We start from the raw sequence: 14,644 nt of genomic DNA, 5'->3' as shown, positions 1-14,644 counted from the left end.
CATCTTTTTCCTCCATCCTTTATTCTTGACCGGAAATATCAGCCATTGGAGGGGTTTTTGAAGCTTGGAATTTCAGCCATTTAGTCTCTCTTCAAGTAAGTGATTTTGATGATTTTTCTTAATGATTTTTGCATTTTTAGAACCCTTGTAGCATGAGCTTTCAAATGAGGGGACTATTTTCCAAAATAGTTGAAAGTCTAGGGCTTTACCATAAGAGTGTTCATGTTTTTTTCTAAAATTTTATGGAAGAAAATGAATCATGGTTGTGAAATAAACAACTTTTGTGAAGAGATTTCTCATGAAAACCCTAAAAAGGACCATTTTGCATAAGTTGTAAAATAGGTGATAAATGTGAGAAATAATGAGAATTGTGGGCTACTTTTAGTAAAAAGTGATTGTCTAGGCTTGGTTAGTGAGAAAATGTGATAAAAATCAATTTTTGAACCTAGGGGTAAAATGGTCATTTTGTGAAAGTCTAGGGGCAAAACGGTTATTTTGCCCAATTATGAATTTTCGAGTGTCTAGAGTGATTTGCTGATGAGATGAATGAATTTCTATCATTTTAGATCAAGAATTACAAAATCCCGGCCTAGACTGGGGAAAAGCGAAGTAAATGGACTAAGCCGAGCTAGTCATCTACATTTTGTAATCCGAGGTAAGTTGTATGTAAATAATACAACTACGTTGTTATTATATGTGTTTGAATTGATATGGCAGAAATTGCTTGTTTGTGGAAATAATTATGCAAGATGAACATTGAGATAATAGAACTCCCGTTTGAACCTTAGGGAATAAATCAGATATTCATGCCATGACATTCGGGTTAATTGTGTACTAGTGCAAGACATGTATGGGACATGCATCGGCCACATTACGGGAACCAGTGTAAGACCATGTCTGGGACATGGCATCGGCATTGAGACAAGAGTTAGTGTAAGACATGTCTGGGACATGCATCGGCTACAAAATGTGTCAGTGTAAGACCATGTTTGGGACAGGGCATCAGCACAGATATGTGAGAGTCAGTGTAAGACCATGTTTGAGACATGACATCGACATTATACCCTATGTTTGAGGTTTAATGAATATCTGATAGCATTTCGAATGGTTCGACTGTGAGAAATTCAGTTTAAGTTTAGCGATAAAAGTATAACCATGTTGTGAGTGGTACATGTACCTATTTGAAATGTATGAGATGAGAGCTTAAAATAGGCTATGTGAGTTGTATTGGGTAGTGACGAGTAAGTGGTGCTTATGCCTACTTTTGTATTATGAGTATGATGATGGATGGTAAAGTTATTGTTATATTTATTTGCATACAACTTACTAAGCTTTATGCTTACCCTATTTCTTTCCATTTTCTTATCATGCCGCCTAATTAGCTCGAGAATCAACGGTCATCGGAGGCATCGATCACACTATCAATCGAAGCACTTGGTATAGTTAGATCTCTTTATTTTGATTGTGGCATGTATAAGACTTTGATTTTGTTTTAGTGTCACATTATTATGGGGCCAAGTGTGTTGGCTTGCTTTAACATTTGACTCATTTTGTACAAGGCCATGAAAAATGGCTACTATGAAAGTTATTACTTGAATGTAAAGTAGTCTTTCATGAATGAGGAATTGTCAGTATGGTTGAAATATATGAATTGTATATAGACCTTAGCTATGGTTGTTGTTATGTTGTGTTTCAGGGTGGCAAAAGGCTTGGTAGATAGCCCTATATTGTCCACACGAGTAGACACACGGGCATGTGTCTAGGCCGTGTGTGACACAGAGCCAGCCCCATGGGTGTGTTGTCCAGCCGTGTGTCCCCTGCACGTAAAATTTTCAAGTCAGTATGCATGGTAGTAAACACACGGGTAGAGACACGGCCGTGTGTCTCAGCAGTGTGGAGGACACGACCTCTGGCCACAGGCGTGTGCCTCGGCCGTGTGCCTTAAATTGGATGTTGACGTTAGAAACAGAATGTCAAGGTTTTTAGACATGGGCTAGAACACGGGCGTGTCATGGCCATGTGAGGGACACGGGCCAAAGACACGGGCGTGTGTCAGGCCTTGTGAAAACCCCTGTAGGTTCGAATATAGAATTTAATTCACACGATCATGGGACACGGGTGTGTCCCTAATTGCTTAGGCCGTGTGTGTCACACAGGCCATCAGCACGGCCATGTCTTAATGACCACAGAGTGTGTTACCCTTCCACACGGGCTTGTGCCCTGTTTTTCAAGGGTTAATTTTCTAAGCTGGATAAGGACTCGAACTGGTCCCGAATGATTTTCAATGGACGTTTGAGACCTCGTAGGCCCTGGTTAAGAAAATTTAAATAAAGTTTGAAGAAGTTTTAAGTTTGATCAAGTCTTAATGATTTCGAAAACGTTGGAATGTATGTATTTATATGAGGTAACGCCTCGTTCCAGTCCCGGCGTAGGACTCGGGTATGGGTTGTTACAGGAATCACAACTTTAACCCTCAACATATAAAAATTATATCAATTTAGTCTTGATTCTAAAAAAGTTTAATCCTCAACATTTACACATCGTGTAATTTTCTTCTTCTTCTTCTTCTTCTTCTTCTTTTTGTAATTTTACTTTGAGGGTTAATTTTAAAAGAATAAGAAATATGAAAATTATTATCTTGGATTTTTGGGTGTTTCCATTTTTTTGTATTTTTCAATAAAATTTAGTTGATAAATTAGGTGAAAGGGTCACAAAGAAAAGCAACACTACAGAGAAGACCAAATTACATAATGTATAAATATTTAGGGTTAAAGTTGCTATTATATAAAATTTAAAAGCTATCACCATTAGCCAATTGGTGATCAAAAAAGACAAATTGAATAGTTGGGTAATCATTTTGTAACTTTTCGTAGTTTGTGACCAAAAAGATATTTACTAATAGTTGGGTGATATTTCCTAACTTTTCATATTTGGATGACCAAAACAATTTTATAGTTGGCTTTTTTCGAAATTGACCCAAAAGAATTGATTAATTACGAAAATGACCATATACAAAAAATTGTATGAAAATGTCCTGTTTCCTACAGTACACGCTGGTGCCGTCATCGTTAAGCAATCATCAACCTTTTTAAAAAAAATTTTTTTTGGGTGCCACTAGATAAATTGGCGGCATCGGACTGAAGTGTGATTATATAAAACATTGAAGGACCTGATGAAGCAATTACCCTTTTTAGATTGATTGGAAAAAAATGTGCCATCAAATTAAATGCTTTCCAAATTTGATATATTTGCATTTTAGGTATGTTTTTTTTGAAATTAAATTTAAATAGCCCTTAAAAATATAAGAATAATAAAATAAACCCTTCTCATTTTTTTAATTTTTTTAAAAATAATAAACAATAAAACTATAAAAAATTATTATTTAAATTACCCAAATATATCCCCACAAAAGTTTACTCAAATTTATCTAAATTCAAATAGGCTAGGGAATGAATTGAAAATGTTTACATTTAGATAAACTTGAGGAAATTTTTAAGGATGTATTTGGGTAATTTAAATAAGAATTTTATATAATTTTAAGTTTATTATTTTTAAAAATAAAAATGAGAAATGTTTATTTTGTTATTCTTATATTTTAAGGGTTATTTAAATTTAATCTAAAAAGTGACAGACCTAACATGCAAATAGAACAAAAGTTAAAAAGCATTTAATTTAGTGCGTCTCGCGGCACCCCTTTTTTTCAGCCAATCTAAAGTGTAATTGTTTCATTAGGACCCTAAATGTTTTATATAATCACACTTCAGTAAATTGGCGGCACCATTAAAAATTGTTATTTTTAAATGCAATCATTGGCCGATGATGGGGAGTGATGTCGCCGATGTGTCTAGCAGTAACGACAAGTACTGTAGAAATCAAGTTATTTACATACATGATTTTTAAGTTGGGTTATTTTTGTAATTAATCAAAGAATTTAGGTTATTTCTAAAAAGAAACCTTTATAGTTGGGTGAACACTAATGTAGTTTACCCTAAGGGCAGAGGCAAATTCAATTTTTTTTTAGCAAGGGTCGGAATTTATTTATAATTTTTCCATAGATCAAAATATAAGTTTATTATGTATTAATTTATAATTTTACCTTTTTGAATGGACTAAATAGAAATTTTTTATTTTAGGGGCTAAAGTGTAATTTTATTATATATTAATTTATAATTTCTTTATTTACAAGAGGATTGAATTGAAAACTTTTCATTTTGAAGGGTAAAGTGTAATTTCACTATATATTAATTTATAATTTTTTTTATTTATAAGAGGACTAAATTGAAAATTTTCATTTTTTGGGAGGGCCAAGGCTTTGCCTCCACCTTCATATTTGCCTCTGCCTAAGGCTATAAATAAGACACTGGTGCTCAGAAACTATTTGCGTTTGACTTGAAAGAAATTTGACTTCGATCCGATAATTATCAAGCTAAACTTGAACTATTGATTGACTAGTATCGAACTTTTCATATTATTATATTATTAAAATATATTATTAATTTAATGAAATAGTATAAAAATTGATAAATAAATTTAATTCAACTCGAGATGGAATAACTCAGTTTTATATGAAGGTGAAGTGAAATGATAAATTAAACACAAAATTTTAAGTGGAGCTCCAACTTGGCTTACACCCATGTAACATAACAAAACAACAATAAGGGGAGGAATTAAAAATCCTATAAAAACAAAACGACGTGGGTCGGCTCTCTGTTTCCAAACGACATCGTCCCAGGTAGCCCTATCCTTTATCCTTGCCTGTCGTTAAATGTACTTCCCCAAATCTCTCCTTGTTTCTATGGTTCTTTTTCAAATTAATTTTTAGTCGATTTTCTAACACTTTAGGGTTTCATAACTCCCTCTCTCTGCCTCTTTCTAACAAATTCTTAAAGCTACAATGCGGCCGCCGATGAATCCACATAAGCTAGGGAAAGAATCGGAGGAATCCGCAACCCCGTCGAACCATTTGTGGGTCGGAAATCTGTCGGGCGAGACGGTTGATTCGGATCTGATGGAGTTGTTCAACAAATTCGGCGCACTCGATAGCGTCACCACATACTCTTCTAGAAGCTACGCTTTTGTCTACTTTAAGCGCGTGGAGGATGCGAAGGCGGCGAAGGACGCTCTCCAAGGAGCCACCTTGCACGGAAACCAAATCAAGATTGAGTTCGCTCGACCGGTTCGTTTCGTTGTTCTTTTCTTTTCCGTCTCGTTAGGTTTTTCATCCTTTTCGCAATTTTTGTATAATTATTCCTGTTTATATTTTGAAGGAAACAGAGGACAAATCGATGTTTTTGGTCTTCCAAATTCGTATATTTACCTTTTTTGCACAATTTTTTTCACAAACTATTCGCCCATTTCTCATGAAAACTCGAAATATATTCTGGAACTTAAATGCAGCCAAAAACATGAAACTAATGCGAGCTCAATCTGTTATAATTTTTTTACCAACTAAAAATGAATCAAGAGTTAATTTGGTCATAGATGATGGAAGCCAAATTAGGTCTAGAGATCGTGAAATTTTGATAATTTTATCTATCATGGAACTGGGATATCTTCGCAACGGCTAAAGGCTTTCAAAATCTACGGATTTAAGGGTTGAAAGTGGAGTAATGATGAAGATTTGCAACACAAATTTGGTTGTTGAAGATTTGCAACACAAATTTGGTTGTTGTAATATAACTTGATTTTCGTCTAAAGTGAAAAGAAAAAAATGTACAATTAGAAGACCAAAACATCGAACTTTGTTACTTTATAGCAAACAGCAAAAAATCTTACACGATGGATGATTTATATTTCCTGCAATCAATCTCTCAATATAGACACAATGGGCCGTTGCTGCTGTAGGTTTTATAATTTCATCACTCTAAACAAGTTTGTACCTTGGAATTATACTTGAAAAATGTTCAGGTTTTTTGTTTTCGCTCTCGGATTCGAAGTCTGAGTTTTGATCAAGCAAAATTTTGTTTTTCTAGAGGTAGAATTAGGAAAATGTTTGAAAATAATGGAATTCCAACTCATTACTTAAAATAAAATATTCCCGTCAAATCAATCCCACGGTTGATGGGTTAATTGGCAGACGACGTGGACCAATGATTAGAAAATATAATCAGGGTTCCTTCCTACCTTTTTTTTGACAACGTTGGTACCAGTCATGTCTTGGTCCAACCATGAGAGGCAAAACTACCAATTGATGACTTATCAATAAAGGAAGCCTTTTGTATCAATAACAAGAAACCTCTGAGAAATAAAATTATCAGCTAACCTAATTCAATTGAACAAAGTTCTTTTCTTGATACACAAGGTAGGTTATGTATGAGTGTGAGATGTATGTTTGATACCAGTATATTCAATTTGTTCTGTTAAATTTTTTAATCTCCTTAGGAAGATTTTATCTTAGTTCTGATGTTCGAATATGTAAACAAGGATGTTATATATGGGGACTCAAAAAGAAAATGAAAATCCAGAGCAATATAGGGTCAAGGCATTTAACAATTTATAATTTTCCTTTAAAACTGATTTGATTTTTTTAATTGACTTTCGTTACCGTTCCATGCAAAACATTTTGATCAAAGAATGAAGCTTTAAGGTTGGTAGACGTATTTGTATAATATGGAATTTGATCAAATTGGTTTCATGAGCTTTTGTTTGTGCCTCCACCACTGCTTTTGCAATTTTCTTGTATGATGGATGCTAATTGATCTTAGTTCAGTGGAAATTAAACAAACTAGGTGATTAAAAGGAATTTAACAAAATTATTGCCTAGGTTATTAATTGAAATGATTATGTGACCTTTACAACCATATATCCCTTTTTCATTCTGGAGGTTGAGAAAAATATCTATTGATGCATTTTGATCAAAATATCATTTTAGGGTTGAAGAAGACAGTAAGTTAAACTCACCTCAACTAAGCCTTGGTCCCAAGCTGGTTTGGGTTTGTTAAATATCGCTGACTTGAAAAAGAGTAGAAATTGTTCATGTAGAAAGTGGTCTCTTTTGTTCATGTAGAAAGAGGCCACTTCAATTATGGTTGACTTGAAAGAGAGTACATCCTATATAAATTACAACTCGCTGCAACACGGTCCTAGAGCCTGCCTCTTTCTTTCTTCCTTGTTTGTTAAATGCGGCTGACTTGAAAGAGATTAGAATTATTTCATGTAGAAAGTGGTCTCTTTTTCTTCCTTGCTTTTTTCACTTAACTTGAAGGATGGTAGGATGCCATAATTTGCAGTAGAACGAATAGTAGATCAAATTTGCAATTATATAAAATTTAAGCAATTGGATGTTAGTATTAGAGATGAATAGGTTGTAATTTATCTTTGCAATTTTATGATTTATATTCCTCCAATATTTTTAATGTGTTTTTCCCTCCCACATTGTCCTGCCTTATGTAAGAAACCATGTCTAACCTTTGTACTTTTTTGGGGTTTGTTGTGAAATTCGTCAGGCAAAACCTTGTAAGAATCTATGGGTTGGTGGAATTAGCCAAACTATTTCGAGGGAAGAATTGGAAGAAGAGTTTCGAAAGTTTGGTAAAATTGAAGATTTCAAGTTCCTTAGAGATCGTAATACCGCATTCGTTGAATATTTTAGAATGGAAGATGCTTCCCAGGCCATGATAAGCATGAAGGGCAAGCGAATAGGCGGTGAACAGATACGTGTTGATTTTTTGAGATCCCACCCTTCAAGAAGAGTAAGTACCTGAATTTGGAATTTTTCGTCTGCTATTAACTTTTGGAGCTACCTTATTTTGCTTGGAGTTGTGTGAGAGTGTTAGATTTAAGTATGTGCCTATTACGGGCGTGTTCAATTTTTTCTAAGTTTTTTTCATGTATTTTGAGGGCCTTGGAAGGCATATCACTATAACTATGTTTTGATATGTTTCTAACACGGGTTACATCAAGAAAAATGAGGAGTCAAAACAACATAGTAATTACCTATTGGTTAGAATTGGCATATATATTCCTGGACTTTTTCCTGTGCTTAATGCATCTCGAACCAGTTTTCTGTTCCTTCCATGTATCTTGAAACACTCATTTTGAATGCTTTAATGTGCCGCTAGTTGTTATGCTGAATGAATATTCTCATCGATCATTTTGACAGGAGCAATGGCCTAATTCTCATGACCTTAGAGATGGCACTTTTTCTGGTAGGATGGCGTCTTCTGATGTCCATTCCATTGCAAAAAGACCAGTGAGTTCTAAACCAAAAAGCTTTTGGTCTAGATTATGCATAATGTTCTTCATTTTTCCTATGCCACTTGACTTTAATATTTTTGCATTCTAATATGTTGAATAATTTTTGCAGTATTCTCAATTAGGTGGCCGAAAAGTTGATGGTCAGCCTAGCAAAGTTTTGTGGGTAGGTTATCCTCCCTCTGTGCAAATTGATGAACAAATGCTTCATAATGCCATGATACTCTTTGGTGAGATCGAGAAAATGAAAAGCTTCCCTTCAAGACACTATGCCTTTGTGGAGTTTAGGAGTGTGGAGGAAGCTTGCCGTGCGAAGGAGGGTTTACAGGGTCGTTTATTTAATGATCCAAGGATTACTATTATGTTCTCAAGTAGTGAACTTGCTCCAGGGAAAGAATATGGCTTTGATTCAGGCATAAAGGGGCCAAGGCCTGGCATGCTGTTTGGTGACCATCCATTTAGGCCTTCACAAATGGACAGTCTTGGTCAAAATCATCCATTACTACCAAATACGGTCTCTGGATCATTACCATCTAGTGGCATTTTTGGATCAAATGTGCCGATCAGGTCTTTTAGTCATCAAGGTAGCTATGATCCTTTGCTTTCAGGTCAAGAATACAATGATTTGTCTGCAAAGCATAATCGGAGAAGGCTATCTCCTCCTGTTCCTTCTGCTCAAGGTTTTAGGCCTTCACCAAGACAAGTATCTGGTTCATGGGATGTTTATGATGTGAACCAATTTCAGAGAGATGCAAAACGTTCGAGGATAGAGGCTGCCATGCCTGTAGATGATCTTGCACCAGTGATTGGTGGGGGTGCTTCAGGTCCATTTGTGAATGTCCAGGGGAAGGGTCGTGTCAGTCCAACTCCTGGAATGGCCACTGCTGGTGGACCTGGACTGTCCCCTCCTGATAGTGATTACATATGGAGAGGCATTATTGCTAAGGGTGGAACGCCTGTTTGTCATGCTCGATGTGTTCCCATCGGAAAGGGGTTGGAGACAGAAATGTAAGTGTTATTTTTTCCTTGGTACTTCACCAGCTTTGTGGATATTCATTGTGTAAAGAAAAGGCTCGATTCCTTGTTTGATCCTTGTAGATATCAAATGTGATTTGCTTTCAGGTTTGAATGTTTCAACATAGCATATGGTGGTTTTTACCTGATGGATCGTTTTATAGAATGTTTGTTGGACATGCGCATTTATTTTTTACTTTATACCTATTGTTAGTATCCTATTCTATGTTACTCAGAGTGTTCATTTTACTTGAAGTAGTGTCTGATACTCGTTTCTGATTCATATACTGACTTTATGGAGATATGACCTTCCAAGGACCTTCCTCACACATGGAATAACTTATTTAAAAAGTGAACATACCTGTGTCATATATGTATCCATATCTAACCACTCACACCTGAGTCCGAGTAAAATTCCATTGAAATTTGAAAAAAGGGGAATTTAGTAGATATTCAGACACATCAGATACGCATCAACTGAAAAAAGATAAAGTAGCTTAAAGTTGGATTGCCTTTTTGGAATAATTTTGTGCCACTTGTAATTTATTGGATAACTTAATTCCTCTTGGATTTTTTAAAGGCCATTTTACATCTTAGGTGCAATTTTGACATTTACTGGTCATCAACACCTTTAGTATCTCAGGGTTTGAGTGAAGTTTCATATTTGCTAAGGAATTTTCTCTGTTTCTGTGGTTGAGACATTGCCTAATACAGTCCTCTATTTTGAAGGCTGGCTTCCTCAAAGTGTGTTAGATTTGAGTGTTTCCTTTTTGTATTTGTTTGATTTCCTTGTAGTCTGGTATAAGATAAGTTGTCACTTACTGAATTTCCTGTTTTCTTCAGTCCTGAAGTTGTTAACTGTTCAGCCAGAACAGGATTGGATATGCTTGCAAAACACTATCGTGAGGCTATTGGTTTCGATATTGTTTTCTTCTTACCAGACAGTGAAGACGATTTTGCATCGTACACTGAATTCCTTCGCTACCTTGGTTCAAAAAACAGAGCTGGTGTTGCTAAGTTCGATGATGGGACTACGTTATTTTTGGTTCCTCCATCTGAATTCTTAACAAAGGTTCTAAACGTTTTAGGACCTGAACGGCTCTATGGTGTTGTTTTAAAGTTGGCTCCACAGGTACCGAATGCTGCACCACCGCTACCGAATCCACCTCTTCTTTCTCAGCCCGATTATAGTCACTTGAAGGAAGAACTGCCCCTGCAGATGGAATATAGAAGGGTTCTGCACGAGGACTCCAAACCTCCTGTAAGACCATTTGGGCAAGCTACCATGCCAAGTCAACCACCCAATAGTTCGGCAGCACTATCACAAACTGGTGTTGCTTTAACACCTGATCTGATTGCTTCGCTAGCCTCCTTTCTCCCGACGACCTCGCAGTCTGCTGCTGTAGGAGGTGTTCAGCCTCCATTAATGACGTCAACTACAGAGTCTTCATCTGCTCATTCAGTAGCACCAAAAGGAGCTTCTGCACAAATTTGGAACCAGGACCAGCAAGCTTCTGAGCCTGTAGCCCCATCTTTCCAACACTTTAATCCTTCAGTACCATTGTCACCAGTTCAGCATTACTCCTCTATATCGGGTACACCCATCCATTCTTCTGCCCAAAAGGCCCTTGGCAACACTCAGTTTCAGGAGTCTGTCATTAGCTTGCCACAGCAAGGTGCTGCGTCATCAATGCCATTGAATAATTTCAATACCCCATCTCAAAGTGATCGTGGTGGATTCTCTGCCCCTATTAGCCAGCAGTATCAGCCTGAAGTTCCTCCCGGTATGCAGAAAGTCTGTGGAATGATGCATGCAACTGATACTTCTGGGTTGTACGGTGCACCAGCTCTTCAGCAGCCAAGCAATCCTAATGTTTTGTCTAATCAGGTTCATGGTGCTAATGTTTCCCATCCTCAAAATGTGATGCAAGCTGACAGAAAAAATCAGGAGCTTCCTAGTCAAGCACAGCCACTGCAATCCGTGCTTTCTGGATCTGGTCAGGGCACATCAGATGTGGAGGTTGATAAGAATCAGCGATACCAGTCAACTTTGCAATTTGCTGCTAGCTTGCTCCTCCAGATTCAGCAGCAGCAACAGCAACAGCAGCAGACAAATACTCCTGATGGACAAGGGACTGGGAGTTAACTGTGAAGCTCCTTCAGTCTAGGTAAGTTTTCTTGCCATAACTTTTTCTTGAATTGTTACGTGCTTAAGTAGTTAATTTAGGGAATGGTCTTGATTTTGTTTGTTTGTGTGATGCTAGTTGTTAGTCGACCATTGCTATCCTTTTAGTTCACTGCATATGCATTCTAAAAATTTCATACAAGTAAAACCCTGTGGGTTTAGAACTTAGAAATATTAGTGGTAGTGCATATGGCAAGTATGTGTGGGGTTTGTCAGACCTTTTACTATTTCGAGAATAGCAAAAGGGGCATAAATGCTGGAATTTTTGAATGTTATGTGATGTAATGAGGTGCTTGGAAGTTTTTGTTTGTTTGTTGAAGTGTTCCAAGGTATTTAAGTATGTTATAGTCTTGTTTGTGACAAAAATGATATGTGAGTTTACTTAATCTGATTTCTGCATTTGAAGAGGTTATTTCCATGGTGGCTTATTTACATCAGCCATTGTATCCTATAGACATCATCATAAGGTGTTTGAAGCTGATTCCTTTGTAGCTAGTGCTAAGGAATCATGTAATCTAAAGTCGAAAACTTCTAGTCTTTTAGGTTTCAGGTTGAAGTTTCTTTTACTTTCAATGCTCTCGCAGAATGTTAAATTGATTCTTTGCTTTTGTTTGAACTGTATTTGGCACCTTACTACACAGTATCATACATATGCATCACATTCTTCTTAGCCTTTCCCATGTCAGCCATGAACCTATTATTGATTCGTTATTATTGCAGATGGTTTCTGTAGTTTTAGTACTTAGAATAGGTACAACAGTGATTATTTTATAGCTAAATCAAGGTTTGACAATTCAGCTCGATTCTTGGTTTTTTATACTAGTTTTTGGAACTGGGGTTTTGTATTTATTTTAACAAAATGAGCTTTGTTTTATAACTTTTGGACATTATTTGATAAAGTTTTCAAATCTTTTCCATAAATATTTCCAGGAAAAAAAAGTTCAAGTAAATAAAATAATCAATAACTCTTATATAGTATTTTTGAAAATTAATTTTTATATTAAAACTTCAAGTTATTTTCACTATTTTAAATATAAAATATTTATTTTTAGATCATAAAATTTAAAATTAAATAAAAAAAAAATCCGGTTTGGGTTCTCAGTTTTCCTTGCTCAGCGCTATTCTGCTCTATGTGTTTGATGTTAAATTGCTTTTTCTGAACTGTTTTGGTTGAATGAAATTGATCTTTATTTGGTTGTTTTTAGCCCTTTTTTTTCTCCCACTGTTTTATCTTCTTTACATATGTATTTATCTGCAAATCGGTCTATATATATATATATATTAGTTGAGTTATTCTTTTGTTTGCAAGCCTTACCAAGGTATATACATTTGCATTTCATGTAATATTAAAATCTTACTGTTGCATTGATTTTGAAGTTTCTGCACTTCTCAATAGACAATAGGATGAAACTTAGAATTCTTGAACTGTAAATATTATGGGATTTAAATTTGTAATTTTACTTTGTATTTACTAAATTTGAAAGACTATGTTGAAATGGTAAAAATGTAAATATTGTTTTACCTGGACTCATCCTTATCCATGTTCAACACATATTCCAGTATAGGTACGGGATATGATCCCCGATGTATGGAGGAATTTAGAAAAAAAAATGAGCATAGCCGTACCCGGTAATTAGAGTCCAGGTAACATAGATTCTTCCAAAACTCAACCTACTTGATAGATTAACCGGCATGAAACTCTGTTGGTGATATAAGTGTATAAAGAGTTAGATAAGTGAGGTTAGAAGGAAGTTGTTTATTGTTGTGTTTTAATCTTAAAAACATTGGAAATCCGACGTTTCGTAAGCACGAATTGATTCCATTCTATACAGTTGCAACTCATTCGATCGGGTTTAGATAAATAGCTTCTCCAAGATCATGGAGCCTTTTGGTTTCAAGGATGTCAAATATTGATGGTCAGAATGATGGATTGAAAATATATAAAAATGGAAAACAAGGTTGAGCTTTGGTTTGATGGGAAAGGGTTGAATGTTTAAAAGAGAAAAAGGGTTTATGTTGTGTTTATGTATGTATGAAGTACATTATATACATACACACGTTTCCGTCCCTTCTGATTGATTCTTTCTCATCGAGTATGTTAATCCAACTTTTCAAAGAACCTTATTCTACGCAAGTGCTTCACATATATATCCAAACGTGTGAACGAAGGCATATATCAATATCCGAATCCAAAGCTTGCAAGTGTCTAAATCTCTTCTTGGTATCCGCGGACATCTCAACTTTTGAACACCCAAAGCGACTTGGTGATTGTTGATTGAAAATGCCCATATTCATAGTCAAAAGAAATAAAATAAAATATCGTTATCAACCCATTTACTTGTGTTGTTTCCTTCAAATTCGAGCGTTGGCTGCTCTATTCAAACCCTTAAAATCCATTGTCCTATTTAACCCATGCTTCATGAGTTTAACGAGAGTAAGATGTCTTATATTGTTATCTGGTTGGTTCACTGATGCTCCATAAAATCCAAATTAATTTCAATTTGTTTCTTAAATCTGCAACGTGACAAAAGGCTTGTTTGGATTGTGTAGGTAAATTTGTTGTGTCCGAAATGACCGCGCTTATTCACCGTCGTCGACGTTCGTTTTTTACCGACTAGGATTTTGTATTTGAGAAAGTGAAGTTGATTCTTGCCATTTTGCATCGATGATAATGGCTTCGCTTCGTTGCTCTGTAAATTGGTTTTCCCTCCTCGACCATCCATTGTTAGCGTTAGCTGTTTCATCTTTTATGAGACGTACAAATTGGCTTTTTGTTATCGAATCTTCGGTTTGAATTTATATTATTTTCAGTTATCTCATTTTTCTTTGCTTTCCTTAACACGATAAAAATACAAAGAATAATAGTTTTAAATTAAAAACACACATGACTTGAGAAAATGCGAAATGAGTAAACTACATTCAAATTCACTTTAAAATAAGACTAATTTTCCATTAAATGTCAAAAAAAAAAATATTTACGGGACTAGGTCAATTGAATGAAAAATAACGGAAATTAGCTAATTTTTAAAAAACGCTTCCAGCTAAGAACTTTTTCAAGTGATACTTAGAAAAGTGCTTACTGTTGGAAGCTCTCTTCGCCATTTTTCAGCAAAAGCGCTTCTAGTAGGACTCTCTTTCTATCAAGTTAACAAACCGTCAAGTTAACAAGAGCGCTTCCAATAGGAAGCTCTTTTCCCCTAACGGTCACCTACTTTCAACGGCTCATTAATTAGCCGTTGGCCCCCCCTCCCC

At 35.7% G+C, this 14,644-nt stretch overlaps 1 protein-coding gene across 2 annotated transcripts; it reads left to right on the top strand.

Annotated features, from left to right (window-relative positions):
- Positions 1–4,591: 4,591 nt before the first annotated feature.
- On the top strand, positions 4,592–14,211 carry LOC108489415 (flowering time control protein FPA-like). Of its 2 annotated transcripts, none has more exons than XM_053020113.1 (7): positions 4,592–4,732; positions 4,890–5,176; positions 7,446–7,691; positions 8,102–8,191; positions 8,306–9,201; positions 10,051–11,375; positions 13,943–14,211. In XM_053020113.1, exons 2-6 carry the CDS (start codon positions 4,895–4,897, stop codon positions 11,351–11,353), a joined length of 2,817 nt encoding a protein of 938 aa, XP_052876073.1. In that variant the 5' UTR covers positions 4,592–4,732; positions 4,890–4,894; the 3' UTR covers positions 11,354–11,375; positions 13,943–14,211. The 2 variants fall into 2 exon arrangements, with proteins under 2 accessions (XP_052876073.1, XP_052876072.1); XM_053020112.1 differs by having other exon boundaries at positions 4,598–4,767.
- Positions 14,212–14,644: the final 433 nt, after the last annotated feature.

This window comes from Gossypium arboreum, chromosome 10 (assembly GCF_025698485.1).
Source record: "Gossypium arboreum isolate Shixiya-1 chromosome 10, ASM2569848v2, whole genome shotgun sequence".
NCBI lineage: Eukaryota > Viridiplantae > Streptophyta > Magnoliopsida > Malvales > Malvaceae > Gossypium > Gossypium arboreum.
The sequence above is the reverse complement of the archived record's forward strand: the minus strand, read 5'-3'. Positions and strand labels throughout refer to the sequence as shown.

What these genes read in the sequence shown, in the direction of transcription:
- LOC108489415 (XM_053020113.1), top strand. Translation starts at nt 4,895, where the DNA reads ATGCGGCCGCCGATGAATCCACATAAGCTAGGGAAAGAATCGGAGGAA. An exon ending in AGATTGAGTTCGCTCGACCG is followed by an intron (nt 5,177 to 7,445) that starts GTTCGTTTCGTT and finishes GAAATTCGTCAG; the next exon opens with GCAAAACCTTGTAAGAATCT. An exon ending in AAGGGGTTGGAGACAGAAAT is followed by an intron (nt 9,202 to 10,050) that starts GTAAGTGTTATT and finishes TGTTTTCTTCAG; the next exon opens with TCCTGAAGTTGTTAACTGTT.